The sequence below is a fragment of the Podarcis melisellensis genome, assembly GCF_964234715.1.
Source record: "Podarcis melisellensis genome assembly, chromosome: 7".
NCBI lineage: Eukaryota > Metazoa > Chordata > Lepidosauria > Squamata > Lacertidae > Podarcis > Podarcis melisellensis.
The window spans coordinates 44,755,739-44,776,089 of record NC_138539.1 but is presented as its reverse complement, the minus strand read 5'-3'; the positions used below and the strand labels follow the sequence as shown (position 1 = coordinate 44,776,089).

Below are 20,351 nucleotides of genomic sequence, written 5' to 3'. Positions count from 1 at the left end.
CTACATCTACACCAGTGTCATTATGTGCCTCAAGGTTTTTTAGTGCAATCATAGTCAAGTTGGACACAGCTACCTGGAACCGCTAAGCTATAACTACAAGTAGCAGTACCAGATTCAATTCTTGAATGGCACACAATTCTGATTGTACTATGCTGGCAGGCACCTATCCCTGAAATAGTAGAGGTTTCAAGGGCTTACACAGGGCTTAAGTATCTGAACAGAAGCTTCCCTGAAATTATTGGTAACTGCCAATCAAAGGCATCCCCCCCAAACCCCTTTGTATTTCAGTTTTCCAACTTGCACCCTTGCATCCACTGAGCATGCAAAGGCCTGCCGTCTGTATTACCTGATGCAAGATATCTTTAGTTAGTGGAGGCCCAAAAGGAATATCTGCTCCTGATGGATATGGAGAATAGATTTCTGGCTTGGCGTTTGGAGCTTGGATAATAAGTTGTTCAGTACGGAAGAAAGGTCCAAAGTGAGTATCAAAATATTCCTTCTCTTTGCGAGCTTCACTGTTTGGGGATGACCAGAGGTCTATAGGATTTGTTGTTACTTTGACAAACATCAGGCCTGAGGAACACATGGCAATAAAAGCCAGGGAAAAGAGCACAACAGGTCTTGGGTTTCGAACACAGAAAGCACCCCATGATGTGAATGTGACTCTTAACACGTTCTCAAACCTTTCACCCAGCCTTTCACACCAGGTAGCTTCTCCTGCAAGAACAAGAGCACATCCAAAGTAAATAAGATATCCATTTCCAACACGACCCATATACCTAACCAACAATTACTATTAATTAGGGCTTCCAGGTTTTTCTGTTTAATTTAGGAACAGGAACAAAATTGTAGAGAATGAAAAAGAGGACTATGACATTATTAAGCCCGACTCCATATAAAATAGGGCATAATTAAGCCACTGAATGCAGAAATCAGGAAGTACACCAGCATAATGCGTGTGGGAGTACCGTGAAGAAGAGTTGTGTGTAGTCTAGGATATTTATTTTAAAAACTAATAATTCATATTATTAAGTTCCTTTTTTATTACTGAGAGAGAGAGAGAGAGAGAGAAATGGCGTGCAAGGAAAAAATTCAGGACATATTGTTTTACAACAAACCCAGCATGTAATTTACTATATTATAACCAACGTTCTTAAAGAGGAACACACACAAACGCTCTATCATTACTTTCTACAACTTACCAGTATTCTGGCGTAAGTTAACAGAATAGGCAATGTTGCTGTCAATAGGTGTGTATTCAGAAACAAAGTGTCTCTTCCTGTAAAAGAGATGAGCATGAACAAGAGCATTCAGGATAGGATTCTCAGTTCTATTTTATTTAATAATGTGATTCAAGACACTCTAGGTTACAGTTTGCAAAGAAAATACAGAAACTGTTATTATAGAATTTTTATTCCTGTTATTAGAGAATTTTTGGAAGCTAGGTCTTCATTACATCAATTACAAGTACTTGCGCTGAGCTACTCTGTGGTGGCTAAAGTATTTGAATAGTGCCTGGGGAAAATCCAGCATCAATCACTAGCCATTTCTGTGGCAGGTAACTGCATTGCCATATTTGACATTAATTGCTCTTCTTCAACGTAGTGCCATTCTCTCTCTCACTGGATCATTGCAGAGTTACAGCAGTCTCTTTGCTTCAAGTTAGAGAATATTTATTCGGAAACCTCAAAATCATCATGCAGTAGTAAATGTTCTAGTAAACAGGTGATCTACATGATTCATCAGAATCTACTGGCAAAGCTTTTCCTGGACTGTACCTTTCAAGGGAAAGTGTTGTAGGTTCAACATTTTAATACTGCTGTCTGGAGTGGTAAAATCTCCTTCAATAAGTATTTATTTATCAGGCACCTCATGCAATGAGCCTATTGACAATTAAAATAAAATAGCATATTGGGAGAAAGCGAGACTATACATTTCTCCCTGACACAAATGCTAGGGTTCTTGAGAGTAGTCAAGTGATCCTTACCCAAAGTAGTAAAGTCTGGAAAAGGCATATTATTTAATTGTGTTGAATAAAATCTTACCTGAATGTACCACTTGTGGCTGCAGGGGAGGATCACTTGAATGCTCTTAACACCACTAGCATGTGCGTCAGGAAGAGATATTCAGTCTAGCCTTCTCCCCAACCTGCTATTTATCTTGCTACTCAATCACATAACAATCCCCACTATCTCTTCCCTAAAAAAGTTAGAATCCAGGAAAATGTTACCAGTTAATTCTGTTGAATACTACTTAATTCTGCCCTATACAGTGGTACCTCGGGTTTCGAATGTTTCTGTTGATGAACGTTTCGGAACTCGAACACTGAAGTAAATGCTTCCATTTTGGAATGCACCTTGGAACTCAAACGGCTTCTGCGGAGGTATCACTGTATTTTTCTCAATTTTCTCCAACCTTTGAGCTTCGGTTTTCAAACAATTCGGAAGTCAAACGGTCTTCCGGAATGGATTACGTTCAAAAACCGAGGTTTCACTGTAACCGTCTTACACATATCTCCTAAGCTCTTCAGGTCTGTGTAGAATACAAGTTTACAAAGCCATCAACAGAGTGCAGGCACTAAGACATATACATTTTATGAACCTGAAGTACTTACTACATTTGGCCATTTCCACATGTCACATTAAACCATGGTTTAATTGAAGCAATGGTTCAATGTGAATGAACAGTGTGCTTTGCTACTCCCCTGCTCCCCTCTTCAGTGAGCCAAGCAAGAAACATTACATATGAACAAGCCTTGGCTTATTACCGTAGTTTGATGGGAAATAAGCTACAAGACATTGCTTCGCACATAATGGACAAAGTCAATCTCTGGTTTCTTTGTTGTCACTGATACACTGAAGGAAAGAGCTAAGTGCATGTTTACTTTAAACCATAGTTTATTTTAAACTATGCCTTAAGATGACATGCAAACTAGGTCACAGAATCATCGTCATTACGCATGCTGATATTAATCATCCCTTCTAACAATAGAATTATTATCGCCTTCTATTGTGCTACATCTTCCTGTTATTCTCCTTGATAAGCATCTTGTAAAATAAGCACACCAAGCTTTTTTTACTACCTTCTAGTTGGGAAGCACTACAATCACAATCACTTTGTTTTAGAGCACAATGTTTGGTTTCAACACATTTTAAGCAGTTATCTCCCTCACCAGCTAATGTATTATAGGTTCCTAGTGACCTTATTTAAATTCTCAAAAACACTTCCTCTTTCTCAGCAAAACTGAACTACTGAATCAGAGTTTGCACAGACTAGATTGGCCAGAGGCTTCCGTGTGGTACAATTTCATACAAACAGTTTCATTGTACCAAGCTACAATGGTGCAATTGTCAGGCACAGACAAGGGTTCTATGAGACCATTTGTAAACAAACAAAAATTAATTTGAGAGTTAAATACATTGTGGGGTTTTTTATTTCCCCTTTCCCTGTCTCTTTAAAACTGAGCAATCAGGGAGGGTGAATCCCATGACTATGAACAGCTCATAGGGCAGTTGTTTACTCTGACAGATTTTCTGCTGCCTCTGTAGTTTCAGAGATAAAAACGATGCAGCTGAAGATACACAGTGCAGCAGCCACACTGAGCAGCACCCAGGATTTATTTTAAGTCAACACCAGGTGCAAAAGAAATCTCAAGGTAAGCCAGCTAAGTCTGACATATTACAAGCACTCTCCTCATCTTGCTATGCCACCAAGTCTGACAATATATACAGTACTCAGTGTTGGTGTATAATGTATAAATATACAGGTATGCTATACTTGTCCTAGATAGTTCCTTAAAGCACAGAGAATTCTAGTGGCTGTTCAGTTAACTGCACACTAAGCAAAAACAAAGCATTACTGCAGTATGGGGATGTTCTAAATGCTGTCTATGTGCAAGCTGTTCATTGTCACACAACATGGCTTCACTCTCTACAGCAGATTGAACCGGGGTGGGGCGGGGCTGCAGAATAAAAGAAAAAGTTAAAGTCCCACTGGATTCTACAATTAGTAAACAGTGGAATTATTTAACAATTTATGAACAACTCCAACACTTAATTTTCAATGCTGGTTAAAAAGGGAGCTATTTACCTGTAACACCAAACTCCAAAAACTGCTGCAAAAAACACAAGCAAAAATCCTGTGTAGGAGATCCACATGATGACATACATGGCATCCAAACCAAGCAAAAGCCAAGGTACAGGAGGTGGAGGGGGTTGTGGTTTGGGACCACAGACAATAGAGCAATCCTGACAACTGCAAGGCCCAGTGACATCATCCATGGACTCATTACAGCCTTTGGTGGCATTGTTCATAGGTGTCATTCCATGGATAGAAACATCTAACAAGAGAAAAGTTAACACACTCAAAAAATACCCAAAGATACTAAAATTGTAGATATAATTTATGACAAATTAAAACCATGGTTTCTGTTTGGCAACTTCAACTTTTAACGTTGCCAAACCATTAGAAAAAAATTGTGTTCACTACTGTAAGCAAGTTTACCATTTGATCCAGGATTTAAAAAGCATTCAAAAATTGCCACAAGTTAAAGATGTATTTATTGCATTTAACCCACCCCACCTTCTGCCCAAAGGAGCCCAGGGCAGCAAACAACAAGTGATAAAACATCTTTCAAAGAATTGCAATGCAGATGCACCCTGGAAAAGATATCAACTTAAAAGGCTGATTGGAAGAAGGTGGTCTTCGGTAGATGCAGAAAAAGACAACAGTGACAGTTCTTATCTAATATTTCTTCTACACATGCTGACAGAAAAAAACATTGTGAGGAAGATAAGCCAAAGTGACCTCACAGCATCTCCACCCTTTTAGAAGTATGTATCAGCACTCATTTAAACTGTGGTGCATGATTACAGCCTTACATTTTTATGTATATATGAAATTATATGCACATACACCTAAAGCTATAGCCTTATTAGCCTAGTAGTTAATCCTGCATTGCCTAGGGGGGTGGTCCAAATTCAGTATGTATTTGTGGCTCAAGTTCAAGACACTTGCTACTAATAGTCAATAAGGAAAAGTTTATTTAAAACATTTGTTTCCTACCTGAAAATATTGGAATCATGTTGAAAGGAGTCTGACCATTATCCTTGCTTAACATGTACTGAATCCAGTTGGTTGCATTGCATTCGCTAACATCTTTTCCACACAATAGTCCCAGCGCTTTAACATTGCTTGATGGTGCCTCCACATCTTTACATGCATTATACATAGCTAGAAGTATCATTTCAATAAAGAAAAAGACAATGCTGATAATACAAGTAATGATACAAATAAGAATTTACTGAGCTGGCTCAGCATCTGAAATAAAGCAATTCTGAATTTATAACAGAATAAATACTTGAAGACAAAAGGTTTTGACACAGTCCAAGATTAATCTAGGCTTCACAAATCTTCTCATTAGCTCACCAATGGATTCTCTGCATAGTTTTCCACTAATTGCAAAGCATGTAGGAGGGATCTCTTGTCCTTTGCACTAGCCTTTACAGAAGACAAGAATGCCATTTCTGCCTCTGAAAAGGTGAGGGCAAAATAACAACCCCAGTGCTGTGAGAGGATCTGGGGCAAACAGCAGCAGCAGCAGTAGCAGCAGCAAAGGAATCAGTCTTCTGCTTGCTGTGGAAACTGAAATGTACAAGGAGGATGTGACAATTTGGTTGCAAAGGTAGCTGGGTGTGTTCAAGCCCAGTAGTTTCCTCAAACAGAAAAGGAGGAAACTGCTCTATTGCCTAGGAAACTAGGGCACACTCCTCTGATTTTATGAGCACCGGAAACCTTGTGGGAGCCCAGGAGGAGGGCATCAACATGCATCAGTGGAAGTTTGCCAACAGAAATGGACAGGGCAGATGAGAAATACTACCCTGGTTCTTTATGGAAAATGAACTGTAAGATTATAGTCTCCTGAATTAGCCTTGCAAATAGGATTAATGCTGGATCCCATTTTTCTAACTTCAATGGCACATGTACACACAGCTCTCTTTTCCATACTACTCAACTTCTGACTTGCAGATGAACCACACAGTTGATTTACACATAAGAATATACGCAAATAACTGCTTTTATAAAATCTTCTAAGAACAAAAATAAATGATACACAACTATTTTGCCTCGCTTACCGTTAGCAAATTTTTCTCCAATGTAATACTCCAGTTCAGCGACATAGGTTTTATTCTCTTTTGTAATTGGATCAATATATGAAGTTGTATTTGTTACATTGAGAAATTCAGACTGATGAGGACTGCAGGTTAGTTCGCAGAACAGGTTTACAAAATTATAAAAACATGATGGGCACCTGAAGAGAGAGTAATTATTAAACATGTATTCCTTTATTCAGTATGTGCACACAAAATGCAGGAATTTTCAGAATGTAGCATTTGTCTTCAAGAACAACTAACAGTTCTTACGGTCCAGATATCAAAGCTTAAATTAATAATGCACTCCTGAAATGTGCAGTTCTAAGAATGATCAGCAAGGGCTACAGCAATATTGAGTACAGAAAAGTTCACAGCATTTCATCTGGAGGAAAGAAATGAAACTACGTAAGCCGCACAGCAGTGAAATCAAATGAGACATACAGTCCAATCTGACGCATGCATGCTCAGAGGTCAGTTCTACTATAGGAATACTCCCATATAAGAATGTGTAGGCTTGCAGCCCAAGATTCAGAAACCACCATTTACAGTGCTACCTCGGGTTACATTACCTTCGGGTAACGTACTTTCGAGTTACAAATGCAGCAAACCCGGAAGTGTCTACTTCCGGGTTTTGCCACGTGCGCATATGAAGAGAAGTGCTCCATCGTGCTGCGTGTGTCCGCAGAAGCAGCGCCTCCAGATACGGACTTTTCGGGGTAAGTACGGATCCCCAGGATGTATTAAGTTCGTATCCAGAGGGTCCACTGTATTTAAATTTTAGTATTGTTGCCCCAATAAAAGCTGAAGAAAATATGAACTATAAACAAATATGAGGAAAGCATCACAGAGACTCTTCAGATAGTTCTCTTTTATTGGAAAGAGGTCTGGAGATATTATTAAGCAGAATAAAAATCATTAAAATGATTAATATTTATATACATTTATTTGACCAACCTTTCTAGAAAGTTGTCTACTAAAATGCATCTCTCTGGTAGCATTCCACCATCAGAGAATGAGCAGAACAACTTCTGGAGCACTTGTTGGGTGAAGACAGACATTGTAATAAAGGCATTTGTAGATATATATTTTCCCATTATATTTCCCAGACAAGTAAATATCTACCATATTTTCTCTAGTTTATTGAGAAGCGGGAGCAGGGGGGCAAATACCACAAGCAACAGCCAGACAAGTGGCTCCCACATACCTGGAAAGAAACTGCAGCGGGAGCTCCAAGTTGTTTTTCAAAGTCTGAAGTTGTTGTACATCACAACAAAGGCTAACATTCTCATAGAAAAAACCTGGGCAGAGTTCCTTAAGAGAAAATCAAATACATATATATATATATAAATATTTAAAATTCAAGTATTATAAAGTAGCCTGTGATTTTTTTCGTCTACTGCAAGGGTCACACACTCAACTTTAGACAATTGTCCTGGAAAATATCTCACTGTTTTCAACAGCTTACTTACTAACAGGCTTAGAATCACTGTAATAGTGAAATTAGTAATTACTATTTCATACTTCCTTAGTATAACCCTACAGAAGAAGAGACTGGTAGATTTGATATGATCGTAATCCTTATAGAGTAGACATTCAAGTTAAGAAATGCATATACCAACTACAGAGGCTAAGTTTAGGAAAAAATATGCTTAGTTCTTCTTTCCCATCCCCACTAAAGTTCTTATTTTCCAGTAAAATGGTAATTCACTAGAAACTTACCTGTACCAAATCATAGCCATCTTTCGGCAGTGGCAACGGTGGACCGTTATATTCACAATTGTACCTTTTATCTCCAGAAGCAACTTCACACTCGCCATACCAGATACACGAGTCTGAAAATACCTACAGAGGAAGAATAATGAATGTTAACTGTGTTGACCATAGGTTTCACACTTGCAAGGCACATGTTAAAAGTGTCCCAACAGAGGCTACTTATGAGAATACCATTTTAAATATACCCACAAACAGGCATTTCAGTTTATCAACAGGCTGGGCTTTCCCAGATCCCAACACAATGCTTTTCAAGTGACATCACCTCAGAACAACCTTCAACATGATGGAGATTTCTCTTACAGTAACACAGGCTCAAAGCCCTGTGCAGAACTAGTGGTCCCATTTTGTGGATCTTGGTCAATGTTTGCACACACAAATTCCCTAAGAACCGTTGTAATCACTAAGAGCATTTAGTTGGCCACTGTGCAATGTAGGACTAGGTGAACCTTTGATCTGATCTTACAGTCAAATATCAGATGTCAAATATTCAACAAATATGCATAAATGGTAAGGAGTCATTATCAGTTTCAGAGAAAGGTTCTTAGGATGCAAATCACTTTTAACAGCATCCTGTTCTCACAGTGGCCAACCAGATGCCTATGAGGTCAGAAAGCAGGACCTGAGCCCAAGTCTACTCTCCCCACATCCTGCAGCTACCATTCTGAGGCATATTGCCTCTGAAAGTGAAGGTAGAACATATCCATAATGGTCGGCAGTCATTGATATTCTTATTCTCCATTAATTTGTCCAATCCTCGTTTAAAGCCATCCAAGTTGATGGCCTTCATTACTTCCTGTTGGCAGCCTTCACGTCTAACGAAATAAATTATATGAAATAAATACAGTTATTTGATAGCAAACACTAGAAAAAGAGAGGGCTAAGAAACCATTTTCTAACATTTATATGGTTTACATAGGATACTCTGGGACAAGAGCACAGAGCTACATGGGAGGGAGGCTTTCAGAATTGTGTTTGGTTACACAAAAGCATTCGGGCCAAAAATACTCCTTGGTTTCTGCAGTCCCAGAGACCATATACAGACCTCCACGCTTCTCTCCAGCCACCCCCCTCACTGGCTCTGCTTCACACCCAGTGTTTTCCTCCTAGCTGGAATGTGCCCTTGGACTGATAACACCTCTTGCTTTAAAGTGTGTGTAAATGTATATAAAGTAGCACAGTGTACATAGTTTTACATTTGGTGCTCTGTCCACTTTTGTTCTTGTTCAGAAAAAATGTGGCCTTTGGGCTGAAAAAAGGCTTCTCATTAGTAGACTAAAGGACTCAAACCAAGTAAACCTTTACGAAGCAAGCTCAGTCAGCAACTTCTCTGAACTGGTAATTAATGATGAAAGTGTGATCATTCCAGTTTTCCCTCATCAACTTGCAAATGGATTCCCTTTTTTAAAATATCAGTCTTATGAGAATGATGTGTACATACAGGCTGTATTAAATTCTGTGATGAAAGGTATACGGAAAAATCACTAAACTTGCATGAGACAGGCAGGGAGAGAAAGATGTGCAAGGCAAAGACTTCTGATGTCTCACATGAATCATGTGACAGTCTAGTGACAACACTTTATCCACAGGGCTGAAAGGAAATGTGCTGTCATCGGCATCTTTCTCCTATCTCATCAAGAGACTGGTGTTCTCTTCTATGTGACTCGAAACAACAGCTAGAATGACTAGCAACACTGTATAAAGTTTAGAGGGCTTATAAAGTACCAAGTCCCTGGCTGAAATATTATCAGGCATTGGGAACCTTATTCAAGCCACTTTCCCTTCAGCTTCAGCTGCTTTCCATCCCCCAATCTGCAATAGAAGAATATTAATGTTGATCTTCTTTATAGGATTTTTGCCGAATATTGGAAGTACTTGTTCTTGAAATGTTATGTTAGTACTAAATATTGTTAGCAGACTTTGCTATTAGTTATCTTCAGTGCTTTCTTTCTGGGGAGACACAGGGGTGTGCAGACCCCTAAACATTTTGTGAATCTAAGTTTGGCCTTATTGAGGGGCAGTATTTCGATATGAGTAGGAAAATGAGAGTACCCCTAAACTTTGTTTTTTTAAAAGAAAAAAGCACTGGTTATCTTACTGGTGCAATACATATAACAGGGGTGCTTACAATAGTTATTTTCAATCAATTTTCTTTTTTCTGTTTGAATTTGCATTTGCAGGGTTTCATGCATTGTATCTTGAAGAGTAATACTTTTAGTAATCTTAATACAGTAAAAGCTTAACTGAGTTTTTTGTCATTAATACTTTGAAACTTATAAATTTCTGGAAGCTTTTTTCATCTATAGAGGGATCTACACATACGAGGTTAAAGATTAGATTCCACACTTGTTTTTGGAAAGACTTCCAACAGTTTTGTTGTATGTAATGTACTTGGCTTACAAGGACAGATTGCCAGATTTCTGTTTAGCCTTGACTTTGTTCCCTTACAAAAATGAACTTTTGGAACTACATTTTGTAGAATTATGTCTGTTCTCTATTGCTTACGATTATGCATCAATAGGGATATGCACAGCATATTTTATGTATTTATTATAATTATTTATAAACCTTACTTAGTTACAAAATGGAACAAGACACTGTGCAATATAAAAATGGAATACTACAGTCGTAACAGTAAAAACATCAATGGAAACTGCATCCAGGGCAGCTTTTTCAGTAGTGGATGCACTGCCACTTCTGTTAAGAGAGAAGCACCACTCCCTTACACATGCCCTGAATCTACAGTACTTTGGCATATGGTTCGTTGTTGCAGAACTAGCCTTAAGTGAGTGTAGCTGCCCAAGTCTGAGGCATGGATCAGCTGGTTGCTAGGAAAAGTTTTGACTTAGCAGCATGGAAAGCTCAGGTTCTGCTCCTCATGTCAGAGCTGCAGCTCTTCAAACCAACTGGCCAGGTGTGGAAAGAGGAAGACAATTCTTTTTTGGCTGTTGATGTCAATGCACTCAAGCCTATATATTCAAACCATCTTGTAATCTTCAATACTACAATTCTTAAAAGGAGAATATGGCTTTTCTGTGTTCCCTAAATTCAGCATATTATCTTCTGATTAGCACCTCTCCCATTCAGGCCAGATAAGTGGGTTAGGATAAGATGGTGAACAGACTTGCAGGTGTTGGTTATATAATTAGAAAAATGCCATTACAAAGGTCATGCCACTTAGGAAGCATTCAAATCAGCCTTTTCTCATTGGTGATTTAAATTGATTTGAATCCTACCCATTTATTACTACAGTGGTACCTTGGAACAGAAATCGCGCACCAGCAGCAGCGGGAAGCCCCATTAGCTAAAGCGGTACCTCAGGTTAAGAACAGTTTCAGGTTAAGAAAGGACCTCTGGAACTAATTAAGTTCTTAACCGGAGGTACCACTGTATACTGAAGGCATCTGATGCTTATAGGCATATAACAATTCATTATAATTAAATTATATCTTTAAAAACCCTCAAAGCACATAAAATTGTATCTGTCATTTCTTCCCTCCTCAAATTGAACATGTATAAGAAACAATTACACAAAAGTCTCTCATGCATACCAGAAAAACACCAGCTTCTTTTTATAAATCATTTGCCTTTTTGACAAGAACTGAGGCACTATTGTTTAGGACTACAATGTTTCTCTTTGCAAGTATTCTTGGAAACGTTTCAGCTACTGCAGACTTGAATTAATGATAAAATCAAAAACATTATTCTCTCATATTTGTTGCTGTGATTCAACTATCACCCTATAAAACACTGAGATTTATCTAAACCCATTTGAACCATATGCAAAAATGCCTACACTCAATTTTGGAGCATTACATCTATGGATACTACCTGCTTTCATTATTAGTAATACCAAGATGCATGAATGAAAACTATGTGAGATTTTTTCCTTAAGTTCCATTCACATACATCTACTTGTAAGTGGTTTATATTAATAGAAACTGCCACAAATTACTGTGCACATCTGTTAGATTGGGGACACATAAAATTCATAGGGAGGCTACCAATGTGAAACCTTTTTAGTTCTCAGTTGCAGCTTTCCTTCTTGACCTGAAGCACCAGTTTAGCTAATGGGGCCTCCCGCTGCCGCTGCGCCACCGGAGCACGATTTTGTTCTCATCCTAAAGCAAAGTTCTTACCCTGAAGCACTATTTCTGGGTTAGCGGAGTCTGTAACCTGAAGCATATGTAACCTGAGGTACCACTGTATTTTTATATATTTTGTTTGTGTGTGCACGCGCGCGCTCACCCACCCACCCCAATATATACTATCCTACACAAAATACAACATATTAGCTTTATTTTCCAAGTATTTTGCAACTTTGAGTGAACATGGAAAGGCTTTAACACAACATATTAAACTAAAAAGGTTTGTTTATTTGATTAAGTTTTGAGGAGGCTAGGGCTACAATTCTATTGAAACAGAAAAATAAACTAATAAATATCATTAATAAGTTATCTCAGACCATTCAGAAGGGCAACAATTCAAATGTAACATCTGATGACTATTAAGTGGTTAAATTATTGAGTGAAATAATTTTTCCTCCTAACCAGGCTCCTCTTTAATGAGATTGCCACTGTGAATGTTAGAGATATTCCACATCCCCATGCCTCTATTTTTATAAATTTCCTGAAATTTCTTCCTCACCACTATCTCCTTTCACACTTAACTTCTAACCTCTTGGCTTACCTGAATTATAAATTCTTTAAAATGAAATACTGGTCTGCAAGTACTCCCCCCCCCACCGCCACATCTCCTCGCATCTCACATCCACTCCCAGCTCCTTCTCTGTCCCATTGCACAGCCATGCTGTCATTTTCCAACTGACCCTCTCTGCCCACACTCATTCTCATTCCACCCAACATTCCACTTAAAACTTTCTCACAATAGGTTTGCATTGAGCATATGAAGTCAAACGCCTTAGGAAATACCATTGACTAACATAGTTTTGAAAAGGCCTTTTTGTGACCAAACTACAAACATATTGCACAACTCACAGCACATACTAGACATTCCTCTTAACCTGACACAACAAACCATTTCCCAAAATACAAAATATAAATGAAGATTCCCCCCCCAAAAAAACCACCATAACAAAATCTATAGAATAAAAGCACCATCAGCACACCAATGTCTCATACCATTAAAAAAAATAATTCATTCAAAATCATTTCTCATCCTTTCTACCCAAAATTCAGCATGGACCATCGTCTTTTACACTGCCAAGTTTCCAACCAGTCTATTGAAGCTTTTTCTAACTACAAACCATAGAATGTACTCTCCTATTGTGATCCTATAATATTCAAACACACTAAACAGCTACTTCAGACATCACACCATATCATGGTTTTGGCTAACCTGAATTTAGAATCCAAATCATAATTAAAGTTTCCATGAAATCGAACACCTAGTGTTGGTTCTCCCTCATTGCACAGTAGCACCCAAAGACCAAGAGATGGTTGTTGTTCTGTAATTTATCCATGCAGACATCATACCATACCCTAGTTAAGATTCCTTAAATAGGATTTCACACGATGTGTACAGTGAACTAGGCTCTTAATACCAGCTTAATGCCTAAGTTTAAATTTTGAATTTATGCAAAACCATCCAATTTTTACCAAAAGAAGATGGCTCATAAAATGGAATTTACCTACACAGAGGTTACCTAAATTAAAATGTCACACATTTTGGTGCTCACACAGCACTGCACAGTGCCACTGCAGGAAGTCTCAAAGGTTAAAACACCCTTTCAGTTCACATATTTCAATACTGTAGTCCTCTAATTTTAGGATACACAGAGACACAGCAGCTTCCCACACATCTACTTGACAGCATTCCTTTCCTAAATCATAATCAGATACCAGTCCCACCTCCCAACAGTAGTGCAATATTATACCAACTTAAAGCATACATTAAACTTACTCCCACTAAACTCAACAGAAGCCCCACTCCCTCCTCACTCCGCACACCACCCAGCTAAAGAGAGAACTATGTATGCTTTCTTGAGCAACTTGAAGGAAAGGTGGGATATAAATGTAATAAATACATAAATAAGGCGGTAGAATTGACTACACCACTTCAGAATGCTGTTCAAAGCTACCATTTTGCTATCTTTTTCTATGTGAACGCTCCCGGCTAGTAGAAAAGTAGCACACCAGGAATAAAAGTTATATCTTAATACTTGCAGGGAGCTTCTTTTAAGGCAGAGGAACATTCCAAATGATCTCCATCTGCAACTTGAAGCGGTGCACTCTTTTACTTCATTTTGCAGAAAGGGGCCCTGTTGATCACTAAGCTCCCAACCTATTTAAGCATCTAGTATGAACAAGGAAAAGCTGTGCTCAATACAGGTACCACTATTTCTAAACACTGTATACTCCACACATTTATAATGGTGGCCACTATGGAGAAATTATCTTAACACCCTAGAATGAAGCATACCCTGAATGTATAATATTTTCCAAGCAGTCTATTTTGATGCCATGTGAGTGACTACATACAAGGCTTAACAACTTTAGTGTATTTTTTCTGGGAGTCAAACACTTCATGCTTGGTAATTGTTTTTAAATAATTCAATAAAGTTTGGATGGGGGGAGGATAATGGTGGCCAAATATGCATATCTTAATTCTTTCTTAAGAAAAAGGTAAGATAAAGATAAAGGACATATGGCAAAGAACAGTGCATGTACTGTCTCAATGACATAATGTGCCCCAGTAGCAGTAGGTAAATCTCACATCTCTCATACACAACTCCAAAGGAACACTAAGGCATGTGAACAGTTTGTTGAAACTGCTTATATTCATTATGATCTCTATGGGTAGACGCAAGCCAGTTACACTTCTTCTTTCCATGCAGGCCACTAGCAAAGCCTACAGCAGCAATGATCAATAGGAAACCAGCTGCTATTCTGTAGAGTTGCCACTTTTCTACCTCTGGTTTCCTGTGCCTCTTAGATATGACAGATAGGAATACAGTGGTACCTCGGGTTAAGTACTTAATTCATTCCAGAGGTCCGTTCTTAACCTGAAGCACCATTTTGGCTAATGGGGCCTCCCGCTGCTGCCGTGCCAACGGAACACAATTTCTGTTCTCATCCTGAAGCAAAGTTCTTAACCCAAGGTACTATTTCTGGGTTAGCAGAGTCTGTAACCTGAAGCGTCTGTAACCCAAGGTACCACTGTACAACAATGGTAGAAATAACCATCATGCAGATACAGTAATATGGAAGTTGCATCTATTACTCCAATGTCTGTCATTTAGCATTCAATGACACATATGCTCAACCATGTCTACGCTCTTGATGGTTAGTGTCTTACCCAAGAAGCAAAAGAAAATATGTTAGGCACAACAAAGGTTTATCATGTCACTTGGAATAAGCATCAGAAGGTAAAGAAAATACAGGAAGTTATCTGTGCTATATTCATCAGGTATCCAAGAGAAGAGCACCGGAGAGCTGTGACTGTTCTTAGCACAACTCTTGCGAAACAAGTCCACTGAGTACTTCTGCATTGTATCAATGTAGATCATATCCAAACAATGTATCACTGCCAGGTGTGTTAAATGTGAGCTTCTCAGACTTTCAATTTTAAATAATAAGACCTAGATTCCTTGGGGAGTGGAACTGAAAATGAGATTCTTAGGACTCAACAACCACTGAGGAGTCCAGTCAGCCAAAACAATGGGTTATGGATGTCTAACTTCACTTTACTGCTTTGCATCTATTTGGCAGCACACAACTTGCTTTTAAATTTGTAGCATCAACAAAAGTTTTGAATGCAAGATACATCTATGAATAACAGCAGGTTTACAAGTAAGTATTGGAACTGTAAGAAACCATTTATTGCAATATTATGAATGTCACCTAGTTGCTTGAATAATAATGTCTGGCAAATTACCTGACCCAGGTGATTTCTTAGTCTTGCATGCACAATAACGCTACTACAGTATTCAGACAATTAGTCATTTATGCTGCTTTCACCCAGCCATTTTTCCAACTACAAAATGATTTACCACTCTTTTCATGACAAAACAGACTTCTCATCACTGATTTTTTTTTAACAGCTGGATTTTGCTATTTTACCGTGGTGGACCCTGGGGTCTCAAATTTGACACCCTGTGCTATGCCAAAATTTGGTGCCCTTCTGCCTCTCTCACTCCATTCTAGTTGCCACGCCCCTGATGGCTCCCCTGAGGCTTTGCACTCAATGTGCTCCCCTAAAACTACCTGTGGGTTTGTCAACATTCTTACAGCAGAATAGGCTCACTCCAGTCTCCCTCCTTTGCTCCCCTATATGCTTGGAACTGCCTCCCAGAATGCCTATGTGATGCCACCACTTACCTTGCATCAAAGTTTAGATTGCAAGCTCTAAAAGCCTGCCCTCTTTTACACTGTGAAGTGCCACACATACCACTGGTGCAAGATAAATAAGACCTGAAACGAACTGTAGGCTGCAATCCACAAGGGCCTGCAATCTACAATACACCAATTTGCTCTCTGCAACAGGCTCAAGCACTTCCCAAGGAAGGATGGAAATTGCCTTACACTGGGGGGAGGGGCGGAGGTAATCTGTACTCCTCAAGATGTCCTTGCCCACCCGCACCCCCCACAGCTCCAGCTGGCAGAGATCAGGAGAGAAGTTTATGGGCTGGCAATATTTGAAGGCTGCAAGTTCCCCGCCCTTGACCCGGCTCTGAAGATGTACGCTTCCTTTTACAATTAAAGCGCTTGACATAGAGACAGCAACGACTGACTGGCCGTCCTAATTTTAAAGTTCTCGTGACCTACCGCATCCCTTTGCTCCTCCATCCCAGCGAAGCAGAACTCTTAACCAGAACTATCTGAAGCTGAACAGATACCTGGGCCAGCTGCTGTTAAAGCAGAAGTCTTACCCGGACGGATCTGGAAGCAAGTCCCACAAAACTCAACAGGAGTTACTTTCGAGTAAAACAGCATTTTGCCCAGAATTGCACCCCAAAGAGTCTCTCCCTACCCACCTCCACCCCGGGGTATATTTTCTTACTAATGCTGCTAAGGTCGGAACCCACCAAACCCCCAAGAATTCACCTCGAACCCCCCCCCATAAACCTTTTATCATTACACAGTCAGGGACCTTTAGACAAGTCTGTGAGGGGTCTTCCTCTACCCCAAAATGTACCCACCACCCCCCCCCCACACACCCCAGCCCCACGCCAGCTTTATACTCCTCCTCCCTGGAGGCACCCTCTCCACTCACCCGGCCGGGCAGAAGCGCCAGCAAGAAGAAGGCGACGGCGACCCTGAGGCCGCACAGCCCGCAGCAGCCGCCTTGGCCGCCTGGCCCAGCGCGGCTCCCCATTCCCCGAGGAGCCTCCCGCTCGATTAGCTGTGGGGCTCCGGCAACCTGCGAAGTCGCTGGGCGGCCAACGTAGTCAAGGCGGGAACTGCGACTGAGGCGCTTCAGAGACGGAAGGCTCGGCGGTCCCGCCCCTTCCTCCGTCCCTTCTCCTCGTTCTCCTCCTCCTCCGCGAGGGGCGGCGCTGAGATCTGAGGCGATGTCGGAAAGCCGCTTCGCCCGCCGCCAACCGAAGCGGTCGGCGTCGCCTCAGCTCCGCCTTAGGCCCAGCCCAAGTTGGCCGCCTTTTCCTGTGAGGCGGAGCTGTGGTCCCGTCACGCCACCTGCGCGCCTGCCCGCCCGCCCAAGAAACGCGTCCGGCTGCCCCAGGAGTAACCGGTTTCTCTGGTGCCGCTGGAACAGTTTGTTGCCGTCCCTGAATGGGTTAGGCCGCAATCCAAGCTATGTACGCTTTACTTGGGAGTAAGGCTTCAACTCGGTAGGGCCTGCTTCTGCGCTGACGCGCCCAGCGGGAATTCCTGTTTCGCCTTTTGGAGTTTTAACTCCCAAACCTGTATACTCCGAAGAAAATCCTGCTGTAATCTGTAGGCTTTCCCTCCCGGCAAGCGTCCTTGGGGATTGCGCCATGAAAGCTCATAAATGTGTTGGGCGTCCGTCCAGGCATATGTTTGTAGCTCCAGTTTTTCTTCGATTTGCTCCAAGGTTGATTTTATGGCCCTCTCCGTTTCAGGTCCCTATTCCCAGCCTGCAGCCTCCAAACAGAAAGTGAGAGGTGCAAGATTTTGCCCTCACTGGACAGGCAAGGAAGCATTTCAAAAGCCATTTTGCACATGTTCAGTGAGACTCTTTGAAAGTCCTTTCTTCCGAAAAACTCTGCACGTGCTCAGAGGCACTATGCCTATGCATTGCCAACAATTTTCTTAACAAAAGGTGCTATGCTTTAATAGATCTCACATCTTATTAATGCTTAATTGTTTTTAATGTCTCTTTTTTTAGCTGTAAGCCACCTTGAGACCATCAGGGGAAAAGGTAAGATATAAATAAACATAATATTAATTGGTATCTGAAGAAGTGTGCATGCACACAAAAGCTTATACCAGAACAAATTTAGTTGGTCTATAAGGTGCTACTGGACAATTTTTATTCCCCCCCCCCCGACTGCGTCAGACCAACACAGCTACCTACCTGAATCTATAATATGAATTATAACTCCTCTAATAAATGTCTCCAAATGTCCTTTTAAAAAGTAGTAGGGGGGCTGAACTGGGATCTAAGTTTCACATACTATGTCAGCCCAATTCAGACCTAGAACATTGAAAACAGCCAAACTTTTGTTTTATTCTGGGACTTCTATGCCCATAGTTGCTTTTGTTCATGGTTGCTAATCGTGTGGTGTGCTTGAGGGACCAACATTGCAATGAGTCAAACTATCTCATTTTTATAACAAGTCTGTGAACAATGGGTGTGTTTGTCATAAAGCTGTGCTTTATTTAAAATGCGCCATTTCTTGAGGAGCCTAGATTTATTTCTTCCCAATGTGTTTACGTGTCTGCCCCATACTGTGTATCTTTGTGGGTGAGGCTCCCACTGAACATAAAGGTAACTGGATCAATGGCTGTGGATCTCCTCATCCACATTTTTCAGCATCTCTTGATAAGGAAGCGATAAGACAGTGGCTGCCAATGCACGTCTTTAAATCTGACATGCAACTCACCAAGCATCCTCCCAGGTAAATATGCATAGGACTGTGACTCTAAGTGCACATTCCTCTTCATAAAAGTACTTCAGTTACGGTAATTACCGTAATCCCATTGTGCTATATCAGGTTTTATCAGCCATTGTGATAGTATGGATTTTGCTGGAGTTGCAGCATGGATAAATTCAGCCCAATATGTTGTTGCTGTGGGTGTAAAATGTCTGTGTGTACTGCTGACATGAAGTGGCCTGACAAGTGTTGTAATTGTTAGAACTGGGTGACCAAAGCTTCTAATCTATAAACTTGTTTGTAATCTGACTCAGGAGTGGAGGAATGAGTAATCAGGAAAGAATATCTCTGTCAATCAGCGGTTCCTATGGGAACCAAAATGTTTTGCAACCTCTCTTAGAGCCAGCTGGTGGTGAAAATATGAATTGCTGAAAAGGTAGATGAGGGTCGATTTTGTTTTAGGGCAACAAAAAACTACATTAACAAGGAACCAAAATAATCCATTTTAAGATATTCTACACAGAATAGAATGCAGCCCGCAGTGATCCAAATGAAACTACTGTCAATTATGCTGCTCAGGAGACGTCATTGGGAACCAGACCACGAGTCAGTCAGCTATGACTAATTTTCATGTTTAGATGACTTGAAGTATGGCTGGATGATAAACCACAGCCAGTTACGCCCTTTTTCTTTTCTTTTTTAGAAAAGCTCATTCAGCAGCTTCCTTTGGCCCAGTTTCTTTCATGATTTGTAAATCACTCTTTTGTGATTCATAAGCAAGTTTTCATTTTTTAAATTACCAAATGTACGTAACAGAAGCATAATATAGCACTTTAAACTACAGTTTAATAATATTATTAATACAGTTTAAGAAATATTAACATAGTAACATTAAAATAGGAGAATACAGCTTCCAAACTTACTTAAAAAACTAAAGAGTGGGATGCTTACTCTAGGGAATTCCCACTTGGGTGAATTATTTGTGAGTGGAACAGATGTGTTTTCAAGTATATGCACCAGTTCACCATGAAACCACTAGCTGAGATGCTTACTTGCAGGTAGATCGGCTTGAAGGTAGGTATGTTGGGATACTGCAGCAAACAACAGGTGGGGCACTTCGCTCTTAGCTTGGTGTTTAAAGTGCAAATTAGGGCACTTCTGCAAGCCACACAAGTATTCAAAAGGAAGAAAGTGACTCAGGCTACTGAGGAGGGTGTGTGTGTGGTGTTTCCCCATTAATGGTTCCCCATTTGTAGAATGAGCTGCATTTATTTCCCTCATTATCAACTTCCAGGAGGCATTAAAAAACTTTCCTGTTTACCAGGCATTTGATGGCTGAAATATACTATTCCTAGCAACTTTGAAATTGTTAGCTGTGAGTATATATGGTT

At 40.2% G+C, this 20,351-nt stretch overlaps 1 protein-coding gene across 1 annotated transcript in view; it reads right to left on the bottom strand.

The window, feature by feature from the left end:
- NPC1 (NPC intracellular cholesterol transporter 1) overlaps positions 1-17,378 on the bottom strand; it is a 35,216-nt gene extending 17,838 nt beyond the window's left edge. The window contains exons 1-8 of the mRNA XM_081919178.1: positions 17,157-17,378; positions 7,872-7,994; positions 7,357-7,463; positions 6,135-6,310; positions 5,065-5,232; positions 4,090-4,339; positions 1,203-1,279; positions 347-717 (exon numbers count right to left, since the gene is read on the bottom strand). Of these exons, the coding sequence (XP_081775304.1) occupies positions 347-717; positions 1,203-1,279; positions 4,090-4,339; positions 5,065-5,232; positions 6,135-6,310; positions 7,357-7,463; positions 7,872-7,994; positions 17,157-17,258 (1,374 nt within the window). The 5' untranslated portion in view covers positions 17,259-17,378. The remainder of the gene's footprint in view (positions 1-346; positions 718-1,202; positions 1,280-4,089; positions 4,340-5,064; positions 5,233-6,134; positions 6,311-7,356; positions 7,464-7,871; positions 7,995-17,156) is intronic.
- Positions 17,379-20,351: the final 2,973 nt, after the last annotated feature.